This window comes from Agelaius phoeniceus, chromosome 36 (assembly GCF_051311805.1).
Source record: "Agelaius phoeniceus isolate bAgePho1 chromosome 36, bAgePho1.hap1, whole genome shotgun sequence".
Classification (NCBI taxonomy): Eukaryota; Metazoa; Chordata; class Aves; order Passeriformes; family Icteridae; genus Agelaius; species Agelaius phoeniceus.
The window spans coordinates 25,579-48,289 of record NC_135300.1 but is presented as its reverse complement, the minus strand read 5'-3'; the positions used below and the strand labels follow the sequence as shown (position 1 = coordinate 48,289).

The following is a 22,711-nucleotide window of genomic DNA, read 5'->3' as shown; positions in this document are numbered from 1 at the left end:
TGGGGACAGGATTGGGGACAGGAGAGGGGACAGTCCCAGGGTGGCACTGGCACCATGGGGACAGGACTGGGGACAGTGAGGGGACAATGCTGAGGGTGGTGGCACCGTGGGGACAGGAGAGGGGACAGTGGCACCATGGGGACAGAGAGGGGACAATGCTGAGGGTGGCACTGGCACCGTGGGGACACCATGGGGACAGGGCAGGGACAGAGAGGGGACAGTTCCAGGGTGGCACTGGCACCATGGGAACAGGATTGGGGACAGTGGCACCATGGGGATAGTGAGGGGACAGTGAGGGGACAGTGCTGGGGGTGGCACTGGCACTGTGGGGACACCGTGGGGACAGGGCAGGGGACAGGGAGGGGACAGGGACGGGACAGGGAGGGGACAGGACTGGGGGTGGTACTGGCACCATGGGGACATTGTGGGGACAGTGCTGAGAGTGGTGGCAGTGGCACCGTGGGGACAGGGAGGGGACAGGGCTGGGGGTGGCACTGACACCATGGGGACACCATGGGGACAGGATTGGGGACAGGGAGGGAACAAAGAGGGGACAGTCCCAGGGTGGCACTGGCACCGTGGGGACACCGTGGGGACAGGGCAGGGGACAGGGAGGGGACAGGACTGGGGACAGTCCCAGGGTGGCACTGGCACAGTGGGGACAGGACTGGGGACAGTGACACCATGGGGACAGGGAGGGGACAATGCTGAGGGTGGCACTGGCACCGTGGGGACACCATAGGGACAGGAGGGGACAGGAGGGGACAGAGAGGGGACAGAGAGACCATGGGGACAGTGACACCATGGGGACAGTGAGGGGACAATGCTGGGGGTGGCACTGACACTGTGGGGACACCATGGGGACAGGATTGGGGACAGTGACACGATGGGGACAGGAGAGGGGACAGTGCCAGGGTGGCACAGGCTTGGGGACACCTTGGGGACACTGTGGGGACAGGGCTGGGGGTGGCACAGGCTTGGGGACACCTTGGGGACACCTTGGGGACACCATGGGGACAGGGCTGGGGGTGGCACAGGCTTGGGGACACCTTGGGGACATTGGGGACACCACGGGCAGCGTCCCCAGCCCCTGTCCCCGGTGTCCTCACGGTGTCCCCGTGGTGTCACCTCAGTGTCCCCAAGTGCCACCCCCGGCATTGTCCCCACAATGTCCCCAACGGTGTCCCCATGGTGTCAGTGCCACCCTCAGCATTGTCCCCAACCCTGTCCCCAACGGTGTCCCCATGGTGTCAGTGCCACCCTGGCATTGTCCCCACAATGTCCCCAACGGTGTCCCCATGGTGTCAGTGCCACCCTGGCATTGTCCCCAAGCCTGTCCCCACAATGTCCCCAACGGTGTCCCCATGGTGTCAGTGCCACCCCCGGCATTGTCCCCACATTGTCCCCAACCCTGTCCCCTGCGGGTGCCCCAGGCCGGGAGGAGCAGGGAGGGGACAAAGGTGACAAAGGGGACAGGGAGGGGACAAAGGTGACAAAGGGGACAAAGGTGACAAAGGGGACAGGGAGGGGACAGAGGTGGCGCCGCTTGCACAACGCCGGGGGCGGGGACACGGGGACACGGGGACAGGCAGGTGACACCGAGGGTGGCACTGGGGACAGGCAGGTGACACTGAGGGTGGCACTGGGGACAGGCAGGTGACACTGAGGGTGGCACTGCTGTCCCCAAGGCCCAGGAGTGTCCCCAAGGCCTCAGTGTCACCTCGGGATTTGTCCCCAAGGCCTCGGTGTCACCTCAGGAGTGTCCCCAAGGCCCCAAATTGTCCCCAAGGCCTCGGTGTCACCTCGGGATCTGTCCCCAAAGCTCAGGGGTGTCCCCAAGGCCTCAGTGTCATCTCAGGAGTGTCCCCAAGGCCTCGATGTCAACTTTTGGAGTGTCCCCAAGGCCCTGGTGGCACCCTGGGAGTGTCCCCAAATCCTGGGAGTGTCCCCAAGGCCTCAGTGTCACCTCAGGAGTGTCCCCAAGAACTGGGAGTGTCCCCAGGGCCCTGCTGGCACCTTGGGAGTGTCCCCAAGGCTCAGGAGTGTCCCCAAGGCCCCGGTGGCACCTCAGGAGTGTCCCCAAGGCCCGGGGGTGTCCCCAGAGTGTCCCCAAGGCCCTGGTGTCAGCTCGGGATTTGTCCCCAAGGTCCAGGAGTGTCCCCAAGGTCCAGGAGTGTCCCCAAGGCCCTGGTGCCACCTCAGGAGTGTCCCCAAATCCTGGGAGTGTCCCCAAGGCCTCAGTGTCACCTCAGGAGTGTCCCCAAACCTTGGGAGTGTCCCCAAGGCCTCAGTGTCACCTTTGGGAGTGTCCCCAAAGCCCAGAATTGTCCCCAAATCAAGGCCTTGATTTGTCCCCGAGGTCTGGAGCTGTCCCCAAGGCCTCAGTGTCACCTCAGGGGTGTCCCCAAGGCCCCAGAGTGTCCCCAAGGCCTCAGCGTCACCTCAGGGGTGTCCCCAAGGCCCCAGAGTGTCCCCAAGGCCTCAGCGTCACCTCAGGGGTGTCCCCAAGGCTCAGGAGTGTCCCCAAGGCCTCTGTGTCAACTTTGGGAGTGTCCCCAAATCCCGGGAGTGTCCCCAAGGCCTTGGTGTGACCTCAGGAGTGTCCCCAGGGTCTGGGGGTGTCCACAAGGCTCAAAAGTGTCCCCAAGGCTCAAAAGTGTCCCCAAGGCCTCGGTGTCACCTCAGGAGTGTCCCCAAATCCTGGGAGTGTCCCCAAGACCTCAGAGTCACCTTTGGGAGTGTCCCCAAAGCCCAGAGTTGTCCCCAAGGCCCTGGTGGCACCTTAGGAGTGTCCCCAAGGCTCAGGAGTGTCCCCAAGACCTCGGTGTGACCTCGGGAGTGTCCCCAAATCTTGGGAGTGTCCCCAAGGCCCCAGAGTGTCCCCAGAGTGTCCCCAAGGCCCCGGTGTCACCTCAGGGGTGTCCCCAAAGCTCAGGAGTGTCCCCAAGATTTTGGTGGCACCTCAAGAGTGTCCCCAAAGCCCAGGGGTGTCCCCAGAGTGTCCCCAAAGCCTCGATGTCACCTCAGGAGTGTCCCCAAGTCCTGGGAGTGTCCCCAAGGCCCAGAATTGTCCCCAAATCAAGGCCTTGATTTGTCCCTAAGGTCTGGAGTTGTCCCCAAGGCCTCAGCGTCACCTCAGGAGTGTCCCCAAGGCTCAGAGCTGTCCCCAAGGCCTCGATGTCACCTCGGGAGTGTCCCCAAGGCCCTGCTGGCACCTCAGGGGTGTCCCCAGGGTCTGGGGGTGTCCCCAAGGCCCCAGAGTTGTCCCCAAGGCCCTGGTGGCACCTTGGGAGTGTCCCTGGGGCCCGGGGGTGTCCCCAAGGTCTGGAATTGTCCCCAGGGCCCAGCATTGTCCCCAAGGCCCGGGGGTGTCCCCAGGTCCAGGGGTGTCCCCAAGGCCCTGGAATTGTCCCCAAGGCCTCGGTGTCACCTCAGGGGTGTCCCCAGGGTCCGGGGGTGTCCCTGTGTCCCCTCTCGGGGGTGTCCCCAAGGCCCGGGGGTGTCCCCAAGGCCCTGGAATTGTCCCCAAGACCTCGGTGTCACCTCGGGGGTGTCCCCAAATCCTGGGAGTGTCCCCGTGTTCCCACAGTCCGGGGGTGTCCCCAAGGCCCAGCGTTGTCCCCAAGGCCCTGGTGGCACCCTGGGAGTGTCCCCAAGGCCTGGGGGTGTCCCCAAGGCTTCGGTGTGACCTCGGTGACCTTTGGAGTGTCCCCAAGGCCCCAGAGTGTCCCCAAGGCCTCAGTGTCATCTCGGGAGTGTCCTCAAGGCCTCGATGTCACCTCGGGAGTGTCCCCAAGGCCCTGCTGGCACCTCAGGGGTGTCCCCAAGGCCCCAGAGTTGTCCCCAAGGCCCCAGAGTTGTCCCCAAGGCCCCAGAGTGTCCCCAAGGCCCTGGTGGCACCTTGGGAGTGTCCCCAAGGCCCCGAATTGTCCCCAAGGTCTGGAATTGTCCCCAGGGCCCAGCATTGTCCCCAATGCCCGGGGGTGTCCCCAGGGTCCGGGGGTGTCCCCAAGGCCCCAGAGTTGTCCCCAATGTCCGGGATGTCCCCAATGTCCGGGGTGTCCCCAATGCCCGGGGGTGTCCCCGTGTCCCCTCTCGGGGTCCCCAATGTCCGGGGGTGTCCCCAATGCCCGGGGGTGTCCCCGTGTCCCCTCTCGGGGGTGTCCCCAATGTCCGGGGGTGTCCCTGTGTCCCCTCTCAGGGGTGTCCCCAATGTCCGGGGGTGTCCCCAGTGTCCGGGGGTGTCCCCAAGGTCTGGAATTGTCCCCAATGTCCAGGGGTGTCCCCAATGTCCAGGAGTGTCCCCAATGTCCGGGGGTGTCCCCAAGGCCTCGGTGTCACCTCGGGGATGTCCCCAGTGTCCAGGGGTGTCCCCAATATCCGGGGATGTCCCCAGTGTCCGGGGGTGTCCCCAATGTCCAGGGGTGTCCCCAATGTCCGGGGATGTCCCCAAGGTCCGGGGGTGTCCCCAAGGCCCCAGCATTGTCCCCAATGTCCAGGGGTGTCCCCAGTGTCCGGGGGTGTCCCCAGTGTCCGGGGGTGTCCCCGTGTCCCCTTTCGGGGGTGTCCCCAAGGCCCCAGCATTGTCCCCAATGTCCGGGGATGTCCCCAAGGTCCGGGGGTGTCCCCAAGGCCCCAGCATTGTCCCCAATGTCCGGGGATGTCCCCAAGGTCTGGGGGTGTCCCCAAGGCCCTGGAATTGTCCCCAAGGCCCTGGAATTGTCCCCAAGGCCTTGGTGTCACCTCGGGGGTGTCCCCAATGCCCGGGGGTGTCCCCAGGGTCCAGGGGTGTCCCCATGTCCCCTCTCTGGGGTGTCCCCATGGCTCTGGAGTGTCCCTGGGTCCTCAAGGCCCGGGGGTGTCCCCAGGGTCCCCTTGGGTGTCCCCAATGTCTGGGGATGTCCCCAATGTCCGGGGCTGTCCCCAATGTCCGGGGGTGTCCCCATGTCCCCTCTCGGGGTGTCCCCAATGCCCGGGGGTGTCCCCAATGCCCGGGGGTGTCCCCAAGGTCCGGGTTGTCCCCAATGTCCAGGGGTGTCCCCAATGCCCGGGGGTGTCCCCAATGTCCGGGGGTGTCCCCAAGGCCCCAGAGTTGTCCCCAATGTCCGGGGTGTCCCCAATGTCCGGGGGTGTCCCCAAGGCCCGGGGTGTCCCCAGGTCCAGGGGTGTCCCCAAGGCCCTGGAATTGTCCCCAAGGCCTCGGTGTCACCTCGGGGGTGTCCCCAATGTCCAGGGATGTCCCCAATGTCCAGGGATGTCCCCAATGTCCGGGGGTGTCCCCAATGTCCGGGGTGTCCCCAAGGCCCCAGAGTTGTCCCCAATGTCCGGGGGTGTCCCCAAGGCCCTGGTGGCACCTCGGGGGTGTCCCCAGTGTCCGGGGTGTCCCCAGTGTCCGGGGGTGTCCCCGTGTCCCCTCTCGGGGTCCCCCTGTCCCTCCCCTCCCTCTACTCCCCCTTCGAGTGTGGTTGGAAAAGCCCGGGAGAATCCCGGAGCCTTCATCCCATCCTCATCAGCATCATCATCATCCTCATCTTCATCATCCTGGAGCCTTCATCCCATCCTCATCAGCATCAGCATCGTCATCTTCATCATCAGGACCCCAGAGCCTTCATCCCATCCTCATCAGCATCATCATCATCATCATCATCATCATCATCATCATCTTCATCTTCATCATCAGGACCCCGGAGCCTTCATCCCATCCTCATCATCATCATCATCATCATCATCGTCATCATCATCTTCATCATCCCGGAGCCTTCATCCCATCCTCATCATCATCATCATCATCATCATCATCATCGTCATCATCATCTTCATCATCCCGGAGCCTTCATCCCATCCTTGTCACCATCATCATCATCATCAGCATCAGGACCCCAAAGCCTTCATCCCATCCTCGTCATCATCTTCAGCATCATCATCATCACCCTGGAGCCTTCATCCCATCCTCTTCATCCTCCTCCTCATCCCGGAGCCTTCATCCCATCCTCATCATCATCACCATCATCCCCTCGCAGCCTTCATCCCACCCCCATCATCTTCTTCATCCTCATCATCCCGGAGCCTTCATCCCACCCCTGCCATCCTCTTCCTCCTCCTCCGTGTTATCCTGGAGCCTTCATCCCATCCTCCTCCTCCTCCTCCTCCTCCTCCTCCTCCTCCTCCTCCTCCTCATCATCATCATCATCCCCGGAGCCTTCATCCCATCCCCCCCATCCTCCTCTTCCTCATCATCGTCCCAGAGCCTTCATCCCATCCCTGCCATCCCATCCTCCTCCTCCTTGTTATCCCGGGGCCTTCATCCCCCATTCTCTTCCTCCTCTTCATCATCCCGGAGCCTTCATCCCATCCCCACCCCCTCTGCTATCCCGAGACCTTCATCCTCCTCCTCCTCCTCTTCCTCATCCCAGGACCCTCCCCCTCCCTCTTCCTCCTCCTCATCATCTCCAGAGCCTTCATCCCCCCCCCCCCCCCCTTCCTCCTCCTCCTCCTCTTCATCATCCCCGGAGCCTTCATCCCCCCCCCTCCCTTCCTCCTCCTCCTCCTCCTCCTCCTCTTTGTCATCCCGCGGGAAATTTTTTTTCCCTCCTCCGTCATCCCCGGAGCCTTCATCCCGTCCCCGCCCTCCTCCTCCTCCTCGGCTGTCCCGGGACCTTCCTCCCGCCCCCGCCTCCTCTTCGTCATCCCGGGAAAGTTTTTCCTCCTCCGTCATCCCGGGATCTTCCTCCCCTCCCCGCCCTCCTCCTCCTCCTCCTCCTCCGCCTCTTTTCCGTTATCCCGGGACCTTCCTCCACCCCCGGGACCTTCCTCATTCTCCTCATCCTCCTCTATCCCGGGACCTTCCTCCCGCCCCCGCCTCCTCCTCCTCCTCCTCTTCGTCATCCTGGGAAAGTTTTTCCTCCTCCGTCATCCCGGGATCTTCCTCCCATCCCCGCCCTCCCCCTCCTCCTCCTCCTCCTCCTCCTCTTTTCCGTTATCCCGGGACCTTCCTCCATTCCCGGGACCTTCCTCATCCTCCTCTATCCCGGGACCTTCCTCCCGCCCCCGCCTCCTCCTCTTCGTCATCCTGGGAAAGTTTTTCCTCCTCCGTCATCCCGGGATCTTCCTCCCCTCCCCGCCCTCCTCCTCCTCCTCCTCCTCCTCCGCCTTTTTTCCGTTATCCCGAGCTCTTCCTCCACCTCCTCCTCCTCCTCCTCGTCCCGCGGGGTCTCGGGGCCATGGGGGGGGGTCTCGGCGGGGCCCCCCCGTTCCTGTCGCCGTTTCTGTCGCCGCTGTCGCCGCCGCTGTCGCCGTTTCTGTCGCCGCTGCTGTCGCTGCTGGTGGCGGCCGCCGCCCTGGGGGCGACCCCGGCCCCGCCCGGTGAGTGAGGAGGGGGGGGGACCCCAAATTTTGGGGGCGGGTCCCGGTTTTGGGGTGCCCCGGTTTTGGGTATCCCGGTTTTGGGCGGGTCCTGGTTTTGGGCGGGTCTCGGTTTTGGGGTGTCCCGGTTTTGCGGTATCCCAGTTTTGGGGTGTCCCGGGACAGGAGGGTCCCGGTTTTGGGATGTCCTGGGACAGAATGATCCCGAATTTGGTTTTGGGGTGTCCCGGTTTTGGGTGGGTCCCGGTTTTGGGGATCCCGAGGTCTCGGTTTTGGGCGGGTCCCGGTTTTGGGGATCCCGATTTTGGGAGGTCCCGGTTTTGGGATGTCCCGGTTTTGGGGTATCCCGGTTTTGGGAGGATCCCGATTTTGGGGAGGATCCCGGTTTTGGGCGGGTCCCGGTTCTGGGTGGGTCTCGGTTTTGGGGTGTCCCGATTTTGAGAGGTCCAACTTTTGGGGTGTCCCGGTTTTTGGGATGTCCCGGTTTTGAGGAGGTCCCGGTTTTGGGGAATCCCGTTTTTGGGATGTCCTGGTTTTGGGGTGTCCCGGTTCTGGGGTATCCCGGGTTTGGGGTTTCCTGGTTTTGGGGTGTCCCGGTTTATGGCGGGTCTTGGTTTCGGGGTGTCCCGGTTTTGGGGTTTCCCGGTTTTGGGCGGGTCTCGATTTTGGGATATCCCGGTTTTGGGCGGGTCCCGGTTTTGGGGTGTCCCGGGACAGGAGGGTCCGGAGTTTTGGGAATCTCAGTTTGGGGGTGTCCCGGTTTTGGGGTATCCCGGTTTTGGGCGGGTCTCGATTTTGGGATATCCCGGTTTTGGGCGGGTCCTGGTTTTGGGGTGTCCCGGGACAGGAGGGTCTCGGTTTTGGGGTGTCCCGGTTTTGAGAAGGTCCCGGTTTTGGGCGGGTCTCGATTTTGGGAGGTGCCGGTTTTGGGGTTTCCCGGTTTTGGGATGTCCTGGTTTTGGGGATCCCGATTTTGGGTGGGTCCCGGTTTTGGGGTATCCTGGGACAGAAGGGTCGGATTTTGGGGTATCCCGGTTTTGGGGTATCCCGATTTTGGGAGGTCCTGGTTTTGGGCGGGTCTCGGTTTTGGGCGGGTCCCGGTTTTGGGGTGTCCCGGGACAGGAGGGTCCGGAGTTTTGGGAATCTCGGTTTGGGGTGTCCCTGTTTTGGGGTGTCCCGGGACAGGAGGATCCCGATTTTGGGCGGTCCCGCTTTTGGGGTGTCTCGGTTTTGGGATATCCCGGTTTTGGGGTGTCCCGGGACAGGAGGATCCCGATTTTGGGCGGGTCTCGATTTTGGGGTGTCTCGATTTTGGGGTGTCCCGGGACAGGAGGATCCCGATTTTGGGCGGGTCTCGATTTTGGGGTGTCCCGGGACAGGAGGATCCCGATTTTGGGAGGTCACAGTTTTGGGCGGCTCCCGATTTTGGGGAGGATCCCGGTTTTGGGGTGTCCCGGTTTTCGGGTATCCCGGTTTTGGGGATCCCGATTTTGGGCGGGTCTCGGTTTTGGGGTGTCACGGGACAGGAAGGTCCCGGTTCTGAGCTGGTCCCGGTTTTGGGGTGTCCCGGTTTTGGGGATCCCGGTTTTGGGGATCCCGATTTTGGGTGGGTCTCGATTTTAGGGTATCCCAGTTTTGGGATGTCCCGGTTTTGGGATATCCCGGTTTTTGGCGGGTCCCGGTTTTGGGGTATCCCGATTTTGGGGTCTGCTGGTTTTCGGGTGTCCCAGTTGGGGGTGTCCCGGTTTTTGGCGGGTCTTGGTTTTGGGGTGTCCCGGGACAGGAGTGTCCAGATTTTGGGCGCATCCCGATTTTGGGGAGGATCCCGGTTTTGGGCGGGTCTCGGTTTTGGGAGGTCCCGGTTTTGGGGTGTCCCGGGACAGAATGATCCCGGTTTTGGGGTGTCCCATTTTTGGGGTTTCCTGGTTTTGGGGTGTCCCGGTTTTGGGCGGGTCTTTGTTTTGGGGTGTCCCGGGACAGGAGGGTCTGGATTTTTGGGGTGTCCCGATTTTGGGGATCCCGATTTTGGGCGGGTCCCGGTTTTGGGCGGGTCTCGGTTTTGGGATATCCCGGTTTTGGGGTGTCCCCGTTTTGGGGTTTCCTGGTTTTGGGGATCCCGATTTTGGGCGAGTCTCGATTTTGGGATGTCCCGGGACAGGAGGATCCCGATTTTGGGCGGGTCTCAGTTTTGGGCGGATCCCGATTTTGGGAGGATCCCGATTTTGGGGTGTCCCGGGACAGACTGATCCCGGTTTTGGGGTTTCCTGGTTTTGGGGTATCACGATTTTGGGCGGGTCCTAATTTTGGGGTGTCCCGGGACAGAATGATCCCGGTTTTGGGGTATCCCGGTTTTGGGGTTTCCTGGTTTTGGGGTATCCCGGTTTTGGGCGGGTCTTTGTTTTGGGGTGTCCCGGGACAGGAGGGTCTGGATTTTTGGGGTATCCCGGTTTTGGGGATCCCGATTTTGGGCGGGTCCCGGTTTTGGGCGGGTCGCGGTTTTTGGCTGGCCCCGGTTTTGGGGTGTCCCGGGACAGGAGGGTCCCGATTTTGGGATGTCCCGGTTTTGGGGTGTCTCGGTTTTGGGGTATCCTGGTTTGGAGGATCCCGGTTTAGGGCGGGTCTCGGTTTTGGGATATCCCGGTTTTGGGGTGTCCTGGTTTGGGGGGACCCCGATTTTGGGATGTCCCGGTTTTGGGGATCCCGATTTTGGGAGGTCCCGGGACAGGAGGGTCCGGATTTTTGGGGATCCCGGTTTTGGGGTATCCCGATTTTGGGATGTCCTGGTTTTGGGGTTTCCTGGTTTTGGGGTGTCCCGGTTTTGGGCGGGTCTTTGTTTTGGGGTGTCCTGGTTTGGGGGTGTCTCTGTTTTGGGTGGGTCCCGGTTTTGGGGTATCCCGGTTTTGGGGTGTCCCGGTTTTGGGGATCCAGATTTTGGGCGGGTCTCGATTTTGGGGTGTCCCGGGACAGGAGGATCCCGATTTTGGGAGGTCACAGTTTTGGGCGGATCCCGGTTTTGGGGGTGTCCCGATTTTGGGTTATCCCGGTTTTGGGGTTTCCTGGTTTTGGGCGGGTCTTGATTTTGGGGTGTCCCGGTTTTGGGGTATCCCGATTTTGGAATGTCCCAATTTTGGGATGTCCTGGTTTGGGGTTTCCTGGTTTTGGGGTGTCCCAGTTTTTGGCGGGTCCCGGTTTTGGGGATCCCAGTTTTGGGGTTTCCTGGTTTTGGGCGGGTCTTGATTTTGGGGTGTCCCGGTTTTGGGGTGTCCCAATTTTGGGATGTCCTGGTTTGGGGTTTCCTGGTTTTTGGCGGGTCCCGGTTTTGGGGTGTCCCAATTTTGGGGTGTCCCAATTTTGGGGTCTCCCAATTTTGGGGTGTCCCAATTTTGGGATATCCCAATTTGGGGTGTCCCGGTTTTGGGGTGTCCCGGGACAGGAAGGTCCCGATTTTGGGGCTTTTGTGGATTTTGGGGGGTCCCAATTTTGGGGATCCCAAATTTGGGGGGGTCTCAGGGTCAGGGGGATTCCGATTTTGGAGGGTCCCGATTTTGGGATTTTTGGGGATCCCAAATTTGGAGATTCCCGATTTTGGAGGGTCCCGATTTTGGGGTTTTTGGGAAATTTTTGGGGTCCCGATTTTGAAGGGTCCCGATTTTGGGGTTTTTGGGGATCCCAAATTTGGAGATTCCCGATTTTGGGGAGTCCCGATTTTGGGGGTTCCCAATTTTTTGGGAGGATCCCAAATTTAGGGAATTCCATTTTTGGAGTCTCCCAGATTCTGGGCTCTCCCGATTTTGGGGCTCCCAAATTTTGGGGGTTCCCAATTTTAGGGGTTTTCCCAATTTTTGAGAATCCCAATTTTAGGGGGATCCCAATTTGGAGTCTCCCAAATTTTGGGGTGATCCCAAATTTTGGGGTCTCCCAAATTTTCGGGTTCCCCAATTTTAGGGGATTCCAATTTTTTTGGGTCTCCCAAATTTTGGGGTTTCCCAGTTTTAGGGGGATCCAAATTTTGGGGATCCCAATTTTTGGGGGTTCCCAAATTTTGGGGTCTCCTGATTTTGGGATCTCCCAATTTTCGGGTTCCCCAAATTTAAGAATCCCCAATTTTGGGGGTTTCCCAAATTTTGGGGTTCCCCAATTTTGGGGGTTTCCCAAATTTTGGGGTTCCCCAATTTTGGGGGTTTCCCAAATTTTGGGGTTTCTTTATTTTGGCCTTCCCCAATTTTAAAGGATCCAAATTTCGGGGGGATCTCAAATTTTGGGGTTCCCCAAATTTTGATATTCCAAGTTTTGGGGTCTCTTAAATTTGGGCTTTCCCAATTTTTGGCTGTCCAAATTTTGGGGTTTTCTGATTTTGGGCTTTCCAAGATTTTGAGATTCCAAATTTTTGGGGCCATCCCAAATTTTGGGGTTCCCTAAATCTGGGGTTCCCCAATTTTTGGGGCGTCCAAATTTTAGGAAATCCAAATTTTGGGGTCTCCCAAATGTTGAGATTCCCAAATTTGGGGGATCCCCAATTTTGGGGGATTCCCAAATTTTGGGGTTCCCCAATTTTTTTAGGATTTTTCCCGGGTTTTTTTTGGGTGGGGCCCAAAATTGGGGGCGGGGCCCCCCCGGGGGGATGGGCGGGGTCCCCTCCCCCACCCCGCAGCTGCGGCCCCTCCCCCACCCAAATTCGGCTTTTTTTGGGAATTTCCCGAAATTCCCGAAATTCCGGAGCCTCCCCGGGGACCGGGAGGGAGCGCGGGAAACCGGAAACGCCGAATTTGGGCATTTTTGGCGATTTTAGGGCGGATTTTTGGGGTGATTTTGGGGCATTTTTGGGTGATTTTCGGGTGGATTTTCGGGGTGATTTTGGGGCGATTTTATGGTGATTTTTGGGGGGATTTTGGGGTCATTTTAGGGCTATTTTGAGGTCATTTTCGGGGTGATTTTGGGGTCATTTTTGGGTGAATTTATGGTGATTTTTGGGGTCATTTTTGGGTCATTTTGGGGCGATTTTGGGGTCATTTTTGGGTGATTTTATGGTGATTTTTGGGGTCATTTTGGGGCGACTTTGTGGTCATTTTGGGGTGATTTTGGGGTGATTTTTCGGGTGATTTTGGGGTGATTTTTGGGTCATTTTTGGGTGATTTTATGGTGATTTTTCGGGCGATTTTGGGTCATTTTGGGATGATTTTAGGCTGATTTTGGGGTCGATTTTGGGGTCATTTTTGGGCGATTTTAGGCTGATTTTCAGGTCGATTTTGGGGTGATTTTATGGTGATTTTTCAGGTGATTTTGGGGTCATTTTCGGGTCATTTTCGGGTGATTTTATGGTGATTTTTGGGGTGATCTTGGGGTCATTTAGGGGAATTTTGGGGTGATTTTTGGGCAATTTTATGGTGATTTTTGGGGTGATTTTCGGGTCATTTTTGGGCGATTTTATGGTGATTTTCGGGGCAATTTCGGGGTCATTTTTGGGCGATTTTTGGGGTGATTTTGGGGAAATTTTTGGGTGATTTTATGGTGATTTTAGGGCGATTTTGGGGTCCTTTTTGGGTCATTTTTTGGTGATTTTTGGGTCATTTTAGGGTGATTTTCGGGGTGATTTTATGGTGATTTTAGGGCGATTTTGGGGTCCTTTTTGGGTCATTTTTTGGTGATTTTTGGGTCATTTTAGGGCGATTTTTGGGGTGATTTTGGGGTCATTTTTGGGCGATTTTGGGGTCATTTTTCAGTGATTTTATGGTGATTTTTGGGGTGATTTTCAGGGCGATTTTAGGGCGATTTTATGGTGATTTTTGGGGTCATTTTGGGGTGATTTTATGGTGATTTTTGGAGGGATTTTATGGTGATTTTTGGGGAGATTTTTGGGTCATTTTTGGGTGATTTTAGGCTGATTTTGGGGTAATTTTTGGGTGTTTTTATGGTGATTTTTAGGGCGATTTTGAGGTCCTTTTTGGGTCATTTTTTGGTGATTTTTGGGCGATTTTAGAGTGATTTTTGGGGTCATTTCGGGATGATTTTAGGGTCATTTTCAGGCAAATTTTGGGCCATTTTGGGGTGATTTTAGGGTTATTTTTGGGCTATTTTATGGTGATTTTAGGCTGATTTTCGGGTCGATTTTTGGATCATTTTAGGGCAATTTTGGGGCGATTTTATGGTGATTTTGGGGTCATTTTTGATTGTTTTTATGGTGATTTTTGGGGTGGTTTTGGAGTCATTTTGGGTCGATTTTGCGGTCATTTTTGGGTGATTTTATGGTGATTTTTGGGGGTGATTTTATGGTGATTTTTGGGTGATTTTGGGGTCATTTTCGGGTGATTTTGGGGTGATTTTTGGGTGGTTTTATGGTGATTTTTGGGTGATTTTAGGGCGATTTTCGGGTCGATTTTTGGGTCATTTTTTGGCGATTTTTGGGGTCATTTTTATGGTGATTTTATGGTGATTTTTGGGGAGATTTTGGGTCATTTTTGGGTGATTTTATGGTGATTCTTGGGGTGATTTTGGGGTCATTTTCAGGTGATTTTAGAGTGATTTTCACGGTCATTTTTGGGTGATTTTAGGCTGATTTTTGGGTGATTTTATGGTGATTTTTGGGGTGATTTTGGGGTGATTTTTGAGTGATTTTAAGCTGATTTTCGGGTCGATTTTGGGGTGATTTTATGGTGATTTTCGGGTCGATTTTGGGGTCATTTTTGGGTGATTTTATGGTGATTTTCGGGTCGATTTTATGGTGATTTTTGGGGTGATTTTCCTGGATTTCAGGGTGGTTTTTTCCCCATTTTTTTCCTCATTTTTTTACCCATCTTCCTCCATTTTTCCCCATTTTCTCCAATTTTTCCCCGGTTTTTTTGGAATTTCGCTATTTTTTTCCAGAATTCCCATTTTTCCCCCATTTTTTACCAATTTCTCCCCATTTCCCTCCATTTCCAGGGTGGGTTTTTTTTCCCCATTTTCCCCCATTTTCCCCATTTTTCCCCATTTTTTCCCCCATTCCAGGTGTCACATTCCTGGATTTTGGGGTGGTTTTTTCCCATTTTTTCCCCATTTCCCCCCAATTCCAGGTGTATCATTCTGGGGTGGTGTTTGCCCGTTTTTCCCCATTTTTCACCCATTTTCCCCCCATTCCAGGTGTGACATTCCGGGGTGGTTTTTTCACATTTTTTCCCCATTTTTCCCCCATTTTCCCCCATTTTTCCCCATTTCCCCCCATTCCAGGTGTGACATTCCGGGGTGGTTTTTGCCCATTTTTCCCCATATTTTCCCCATTTTTTCCCCCATTTTTCCCCCATTTTCTCCAATTTTTTCCCCGTTTTTTTTTGGAATTTCGGTATTTTTTTCCGGAATTCCCATTTTTTACCCATTTTCCCCCATTCCAGGTGTGACATTCCAGGGTGGTTTTTGCCCATTTTTTCACCATTTTCCCCCCATTTTTCCCCATTTTTCACCCATTTTCTCCCCATTTCCTGTCCCCATCCCAGGTGTGACATTCCTGGATTTCAGGGTGGTTTTTTCCCCATTTTTTCCCCATTTTCCCCCCATTTTCCCCATTTTCCCCCATTTTTCCCCCATTTTCCCCCCATTCTAGGTGTGACATTCCGGGGTAGTTTTTTATCAATTTTTGCCCATTTTTTGCCTATTTTTAACCCATTTTCTCCAATTTTTTCCCCGTTTTTTTTGGAATTTCGCTATTTTTTTCCAGAATTCCCATTTCCCCCCCACTTTTCACCCATTTCCCCCCATTTCCCCCCATTCCAGGGTGGGTTTTTTTTCCCCACTTTCCTCCATTTTTTTCCCATTTTCTCCAATTTTTCCCCGTTTTTTTTGGAATTTCGCTATTTTTTTCCAGAATTCCCATTTTTTTCCCATTTTTCCCCCATTTTTCCCCATTTTCCCCCATTTTCCCCCCATTCCAGGTGTGACATTCCGGGGTGGTTTTCACCCATTTTTCCTCCATTTTTCCCCATTTTCTCCCCATTTCCTGTCCCCATCCCAGGTGTGACATTCCTGGATTTCAGGGTGGTTTTTTCCCCATTTTTTCCCCATTTTTTCCCCATTTTTCCCCAATTTTCACCCATTTTCTCCCATTTCCCCCCAATTCCAGGTGTGACATTCTGGGGTGGTTTTTTCACATTTTTTTCCCCATTTTTCCCCCATTTTTCACCCATTTTCCCCCATTTTCCCCCCATTCCAGGTGTGTCATTCCGGGGTGGTTTTTTCACATTTTTTTACCCATTTTTCCCCATTTTTTCCCATTTTCTCCATTTTTTCCCCATTTTCTCCAATTTTTCCCCATTTTTTTTGGAATTTCGGTATTTTTTTTCCAGAATTCCCATATTTTCCCCATATTTCCCCCATTTTCTCCCCATTTCCTGTCCCCATTCCAGGTGTGACATTCTGGGGTGGTTTTTGCCCATTTTTTACCCATTTTCTCCAATTTTTTCGGATTTTTTTTTCGGAATTCCCATTTTTTCCCCCATTTTTACCCATTTTTCCCCCATTTTCTCCCCTTTTCGCCCCATTCCAGGTGTGACATTCCTGGATTTCAGGGCGGTTTTTCCCCATTTTTTCCCCATTTTCCCCCCATTTTCCCCCCATTTTTTCCCCCATTTTCCCCCCATTTTCCCCATTTTCCCCCATTTTTCCCCCATTTTCCCCCCATTCCAGGTGTGACATTCCGGGGTAGTTTTTTATCAATTTTTGCCCATTTTTTGCCTATTTTTAACCCATTTTCACCCATTTTCCCCCCATTCCAGGTGTGACATTCCGGGGTGGTTTTCCCCCATTTTTCCCCCATTTCTCCCCATTTTTTCCCCCATTCCAGATGTCACATTCCTGGATTTTGGGGTGGTTTTTTCCCATTTTTTACCCATTTTCTCCAATTTCTTCCCCTTTTTTTTTTGGAATTTTGGTATTTTTTTTCAGAATTCCCATTTTCCCCCATATTTCCCCCATTTTTCCCCCATTTTTCCCCATTTTTTCCCCCATTCCAGATGTCACATTCCTGGATTTTGGGGTGGTTTTTTACCCATTTTTTCCCCATTTTCTCCAATTTCTTCCCCCTTTTTTTTTTGAATTTCGGTATTTTTTTCCAGAATTCCCATTTTCCCCCATTTTTCCCCCATTTTTCCCCATTTTTTCCCCCATTCCAGATGTCACATTCCTGGATTTTGGGGTGGTTTTTTACCCATTTTTTCCCCATTTTCTCCAATTTTTTCCCCCGTTTTTTTTGGAATTTCGGTATTTTTTTCCAGAATTCCCATTTTTCCCCCATTTTTTACCCATTTCTCCTCATTTCCCCCCATTTCCAGGTGTATCATTCCGGGGTGGTTTTTGCCCATTTTTTTACCCATTTTTTGACCATTTTCTCCCCATTTTCTGTCCCCATTCCAGGTGTGACATTCCGGGGTGGTTTTTTCCCATTTTTTCCCCATTTTTCACCCATTTTCACCCATTTCCCCTCCCCATTCCAGGTGTGACATTCCGGGGTGGTTTTTGCCCATTTTTTGCCCATTTTCTCCAATTTTTTCCCCTTTTTTTTTGGATTTTTTTTTTCGGAATTCCCATTTTTTCCCCATTTTCCTCCATTTTTTCCCCATTTCCTCCAATTTTTTCCCGTTTTTTTGGAATTTTGGTAATTTTTTTTGGAATTCCCATTCTTTATCCATTTTCTCCCCATTTCCCCCCATTCCAGGTGTGACAATCCTGGATTTCAGGGTGGTTTTTCCCCATATTTTCCCCATTTTTTACCCATTTTCTCCAATTTTTTTGCAGTATTTTTTTTCGGAATTCCCATTTTCCCCCCATATTTTCCCCATTTTCTCCCCATTTCGCCCCATTCCAGGGTGGTTTTTTACCCATTTTCTCCAAATTTTGGGGGTTTTTTTTTTTGGAATTCCCAAAAAAAATTTTTGGGAATTTTTTGCGGTATTTTTTTTCCAGAATTCCCATTTCCCCCCCACTTTTCACCAAATTCCCCCCATTTTCCCCCATTCCCAGGCCTCTCCTTCCTGCTCCACCCCTCGGACGCGCGCGCGGCCCCGGGGGGGGAGGTGCGGCTGCGCTGCCGCGCGCGGGGGGCGGGGCCGGGGCCGCCCCCGGAGCTGGGCTGGGAACGCGACGGGCGCGACAGCGACGGCGACAGCGACATGGCCCAGGTGGCGCTGCCGCAGGGGGGGTGGCTCGTCACCTCCCAGCTCAGGTGAGACACCTGTGTCACCTGTGTCATTGATGTCACCTTTATGTGTCACCTGTGTCACCTGTGAGGGTCATTGATGTCACCTGTGTCACCCCTGTGTGTTTGGGGACAGCGACATGGCCCAGGTGGCGCTGCCGCAGGGCGGGTGGCTCGTCACCTCCCAGCTCAGGTGAGACACCTGTGTCACCTGTGAGTGTCACCTGTGTCACCTGTGTCACCTGTGAGTCGTTATTGTCACACCTGTGTCACCCCTGTGTGTTTGGGGACAGCGCCATGGCCCAGGTGGCGCTGCCGCAAGGCGGGTGGCTCGTCACCTCCCAGCTCAGGTGAGGCGTTAATGTCACCTTTGTGTGTCATTATTGTCACACCTGTGTCACCTGTGAGCCGTTATTGTCACCCCTGTGTGTTTGGGGACAGCGCCATGGCCCAGGTGGCGCTGCCGCAAGGGGGGTGGCTCGTCACCTCCCAGCTCAGGTGAGACGCTATTGTCACCTTTATGTGTCACCTGTGAGTGTCACCTGTGTGAGCTGTGAGTCGTTATTGTCACACCTGTGTCACCTGTGTGAGCTGTGAGTGGTCATTGTCACACCTGTGTCACCTCTGGATCGTTATTGTCACCTGTGTCACCTGTGTGTGTCATTATTGTCACCTGTGGATCGTTATTGTCACACCTGTGTCTCCCCTCTGTGTGTCACTGATGTCACCTGTGTCACCTGTGAGTGGTCATTGTCACACCTATGTGAGCTGTGAGTGGTCATTGTCACACCTGTCTCACCTGTGAGTGTCATTATTGTCACCTGTGTGTGGTTATTGTCACCTGTGTCACCTATGAGTCGTTATCGTCACACCTGTGTCACCTGTGTGTGTCCTTAATGTCACCTTTATGTGTCACCTGTGAGTCGTTATTGTCACCCCTGTGTCACCTGTGTGTGTCATTGATGTCACCTGTGTGAGCTGTGAATGGTTATTGTCACCTTTATGTGTCACCTGTGTCACCTGTGATTTGTTATTGTCACACCTGTGTCACCTGTGAGTGTCACCTGTGTCACCTGTGGATCGTTATTGTCACCTCTGTGTCACCTGTGTGTGGTCATTGTCACCCCCTGTGTCACCTGTGTGAGCTGTGAGTGGTCATTGTCACCTCTGTGTCACCTGTGTGCTATTGATGTCACCTTTATGTGTCACCTGTGTCACCTGTGTGTGGTTATTGTCACCCCTGTGTCACCTGTGAGTATCACCTGTGTCACCTGTGTCATTGATGTCACCTTTATGTGTCACCTGTGTCACCTGTGAGTGTCATTGATGTCACCTGTGTGAGCTGTGATTCGTTATTGTCACCCCTGTGTCACCTGTGAATCGTTATTGTCACCTGTGTGTGTCATTGATGTCACCTGTGTCACCTGTGTGTGGTTATTGTCACCTTTATGTGTCACCTGTGTGAGCTGTGAGTGGTCATTGTCACCTCTAGTGTCACCTGTGAGCCGTTAATGTCACCTGTGAGTGTCACCTGTGCATTGTTATTGTCACACCTGTGTCACACCTGTGTTACCTGTGTGCGCCATTATTGTCACCTGTGTGTGGTTATTGTCACCTCTGTGTCACCTGTGTATCATTATTGTCACACCTGTGTCACTCGTGTGAGCTGTGAGTGGTCATTGTCACACCTGTGTCACCCCTGTGAGTGTCATTATTGTCACCTGTGTGAGCTGTGTCACCTGTGAGTGTCACCTGTGTCACCTGTGTCACCTGTGTCACCTGTGTGTGGTCATTGTCACCCCTGTGTGTTTGGGGACAGCGACATGGCCCAGGTGGCGCTGCCGCAGGGCGGGTGGCTCGTCACCTCCCAGCTCAGGTGAGACTTTAATGTCACCTGTGTCACCTGTGAGTGTCACCTGTGTCACCTGTGAGTGTCACCTGTGTGAGCTGTGTGAGATGTGAGTGGTCATTGTCACACCTGTGTCACCTGTGAGTGTCACCTGTGTCACCTGTGTTACCTGTGGATCATTATTGTCACACCTGTGTCACCTGTGGATCGTTATTGTCACCCCTGTGTCACCTGTCTCACCTGTGTCACCTGTGGATCATTATTGTCACACCTGTGTCACCTGTGCATTGTTATTGTCACACCTGTGTCACCTGTGAGTGTCACCTGTGTCACCTGTGTGTGGTTATTGTCACCTGTGTCACCTATGAGTCATTATTGACACACCTGTGTGTGTCCTTAATGTCACCTTTATGTGCCACCTGTGTCACCTGTGGATCGTTATTGTCACCTGTGTCACCTGTGAATTGTCATTGTCACCTTTATGTGTCACCTGTGTGAACTCTGAGTGGTCATTGTCACCTCTGTGTCACCTTTGAGTGTTATTATTGTCACCTGTGTGTGGTTATTGTCACACCTGTGTCACCTGTGAGTGTCATTGATGTCACCTGTGTCACCTGTGTCACCTGTGGATCGTTATTGTCACCTGTGTCACCTGTGTGAGCCATTGATGTCACCTGTGTCACCTGTGTGTGGTCACTGTCACCCCTGTGTGTTTGGGGACAGCGCCATGGCCCAGGTGGCGCTGCCGCAAGGGGGGTGGCTCCGCACCTCCCAGCTCAGGTGAGGCGTCATTGTCACACCTGTGTGTGTCACCTGTGTCACCTGTGAGTGTCATTATTGTCACCTGTGTGTGGTCATTGTCACACCTGTGTCACCTGTGAGTGTCATTGAGGTCACCTGTGTCACCTGTGATTTGTTATTGTCACCCCTGTGTCACCTGTGAGTGTCATTGATGTCACCTGTGTGACCTGTGAGTGGTCATTGTCACCCCTGTGTCACCTTTATGTGACACCTGTGTCACCTGTGAGCCGTTACTGTCACACCTGTGTCACCTGTGAGTGTCATTGATGTCACCTGTGTCACCTGTGAGTGTCACCTGTGTCACCTGTGTCACCTGTGATTCGTTATTGTCACACCTGTGTCACCTGTGTCACCCCTGTGTGTTTGGGGACAGCGCCATGGCCCAGGTGGCGCTGCCGCAGGGGGGGTGGCTCGTCACCTCCCAGCTCAGGTGAGACACCTGTGTCACCTTTATGTGTCACCTGTGTCACCTGTGTCACCTGTGTCACCTGTGAGTGTCACCTGTGTGAGCCATTGATGTCACCTGTGTCACCTGTGTGAGCTGTGTGTGGTTATTGTCACCCCTGTGTCACCCCTATGTGTGTCACTGATGTCACCTGTGTGAGCTGTGGATTGTTATTGTCACACCTGTGTCACCTGTGAGTCGTTATTGTCACCTTTATGTGACACCTGTGTCACCTATGAGTTGTTATTGTCACACCTGTGTCACCTGTGAGTGTCATTGATGTCACCTGTGTCACCTGTGTGAGCTGTGATTCATTATTGTGACACCTGTGTCACCTGTGAGCCATTAATGTCACCTTTATGTGTCACCTGTGTGTGGTTTTTGACACCTCTGTGTCACCTGTGTGAGCTGTGAGTGGTCATTGTCACACCTGTGTCACCTGTGTCACCCCTGTGTGTGTCATTATTGTCACCTGTGCATCGTTATTGTCACCCCCTGTGTCACCTGTGAATTGCTATTGTCACCTTTATGTGTCACCTGTGTCACCTGTGGATCGTTATTGTCACCCCTGTGTCACCTGTGTCACCTGTGAGTGTCACCTGTGTCACCTGTGAGTCGTTATTGTCACACCTGTGTCACCTGTGTCACCCCTGTGTGTTTGGGGACAGCGACATGGCCCAGGTGGCGCTGCCGCAAGGGGGTTGGCTCCGCACCTCCCAGCTCAGGTGAGGCGTCATTGTCACCTTTATGTGTCACCTGTGTGAGCCATTGATGTCACCTGTGTCACCTGTGTGAGCTGTGAGTGGTTATTGTCACCCCTGTGTCACCTGTGAGTGTCATTATTGTCACCTGTGTGAGCTGTGAGTGGTCACTGTCACACCTGTGTCACCTGTGAGCCATTAATGTCACCTTTATGTGTCATTGATGTCACCTGTGTATCGTTATTGTCACACCTGTGTCACCTGTGAGTGTCACCCGTGTCACCTGTGTGTGTCATCTGTGTCACCTGTGTTACCTGTGGATCGTTATTGTCACCTCTGTGTCACCTGTGTGTGGTCATTGTCACCCCCTGTGTCACCTGTGTCACCTGTGTGAGCTGTGAGTGGTCATTGTCACCTCTGTGTCACCTGTGTGCTATTGATGTCACCTTTATGTGTCACCTGTGTCACCTGTGTGTGGTCATTGTCACCCCTGTGTCACCTGTGAATCGTTATTGTCACCTTTATGTGTCACCTGTGTGAGCTGTGATTCGTTATTGTCACACCTGTGTCACCTGTGAGTGTCACTGATGTCACCTGTGTGTGTCACCTGTGTCACCTGTGATTCGTTATTGTCACACCTGTGTCACCTGTGTCACCTATGAGTGGTTATGGTCACCTTTATGTGTCACCCCTGTGTCACCTGTGTGTGTCATTATTGTCACCTGTGTGTCACCTGTGAGTGGTCATTGTCACACCTGTGTCACCTGTGTGTGTCCTTAATGTCACCTGTGAGTGTCACCTGTGTCACCCGTCTGTGTCATTATTGTCACCTGTGTGAGCTGTGAGTCGTTATTGTCACCTGTGTCACCTGTGAGTGTCATTATTGTCACCTGTGTATGGTTACTGTCACACCTGTGTCACCAGTGAGTGTCATTGATGTCACCTGTGAGTCGTTATTGTCACACCTGTGTCACCTGTGTGTGGTTATTGTCACACCTGTGTCACCTGTGTCACCTGTGTCACCTTTATGTGTCACCTGTGTGAGCCATTGATGTCACCTGTGTGAGCTGTGAGTGTCACCTGTGTCACCTGTGTGAGCTGTGATTCGTCATTGTCACCCCTGTGTCACCTGTGTCACCCCTGTGTGTTTGGGGACAGCGCCATGGCCCAGGTGGCGCTGCCGCAAGGGGGGTGGCTCCGCACCTCCCAGCTCAGGTGAGACACCTGTGTCACCTGTGTGTGTCATTGATGTCACCTGTGTCACCTGTGCCACCCGTCTGTGTCATTATTGTCACCTGTGAATCGTTATTGTCACCCCTGTGTCACCTGTGAGTGTCATTATTGTCACCTGTGTATGGTTACTGTCACACCTGTGTCACCAGTGAGTGTCATTG

General features: G+C 54.2%; 1 protein-coding gene across 1 annotated transcript in view; it reads left to right on the top strand.

The window, feature by feature from the left end:
* Window positions 1–6,638: 6,638 nt before the first annotated feature.
* The window catches only part of LOC143696478 (tyrosine-protein kinase receptor UFO-like), a gene marked incomplete at its 3' end in the record, with an annotated part of 40,522 nt that continues 24,449 nt past the window's right edge, over window positions 6,639–22,711 (top strand). The window contains exons 1-3 of the mRNA XM_077192860.1: window positions 6,639–7,362; window positions 17,347–17,504; window positions 17,671–17,714. Of these exons, the coding sequence (XP_077048975.1) occupies window positions 7,221–7,362; window positions 17,347–17,504; window positions 17,671–17,714 (344 nt within the window). The remainder of the gene's footprint in view (window positions 7,363–17,346; window positions 17,505–17,670; window positions 17,715–22,711) is intronic.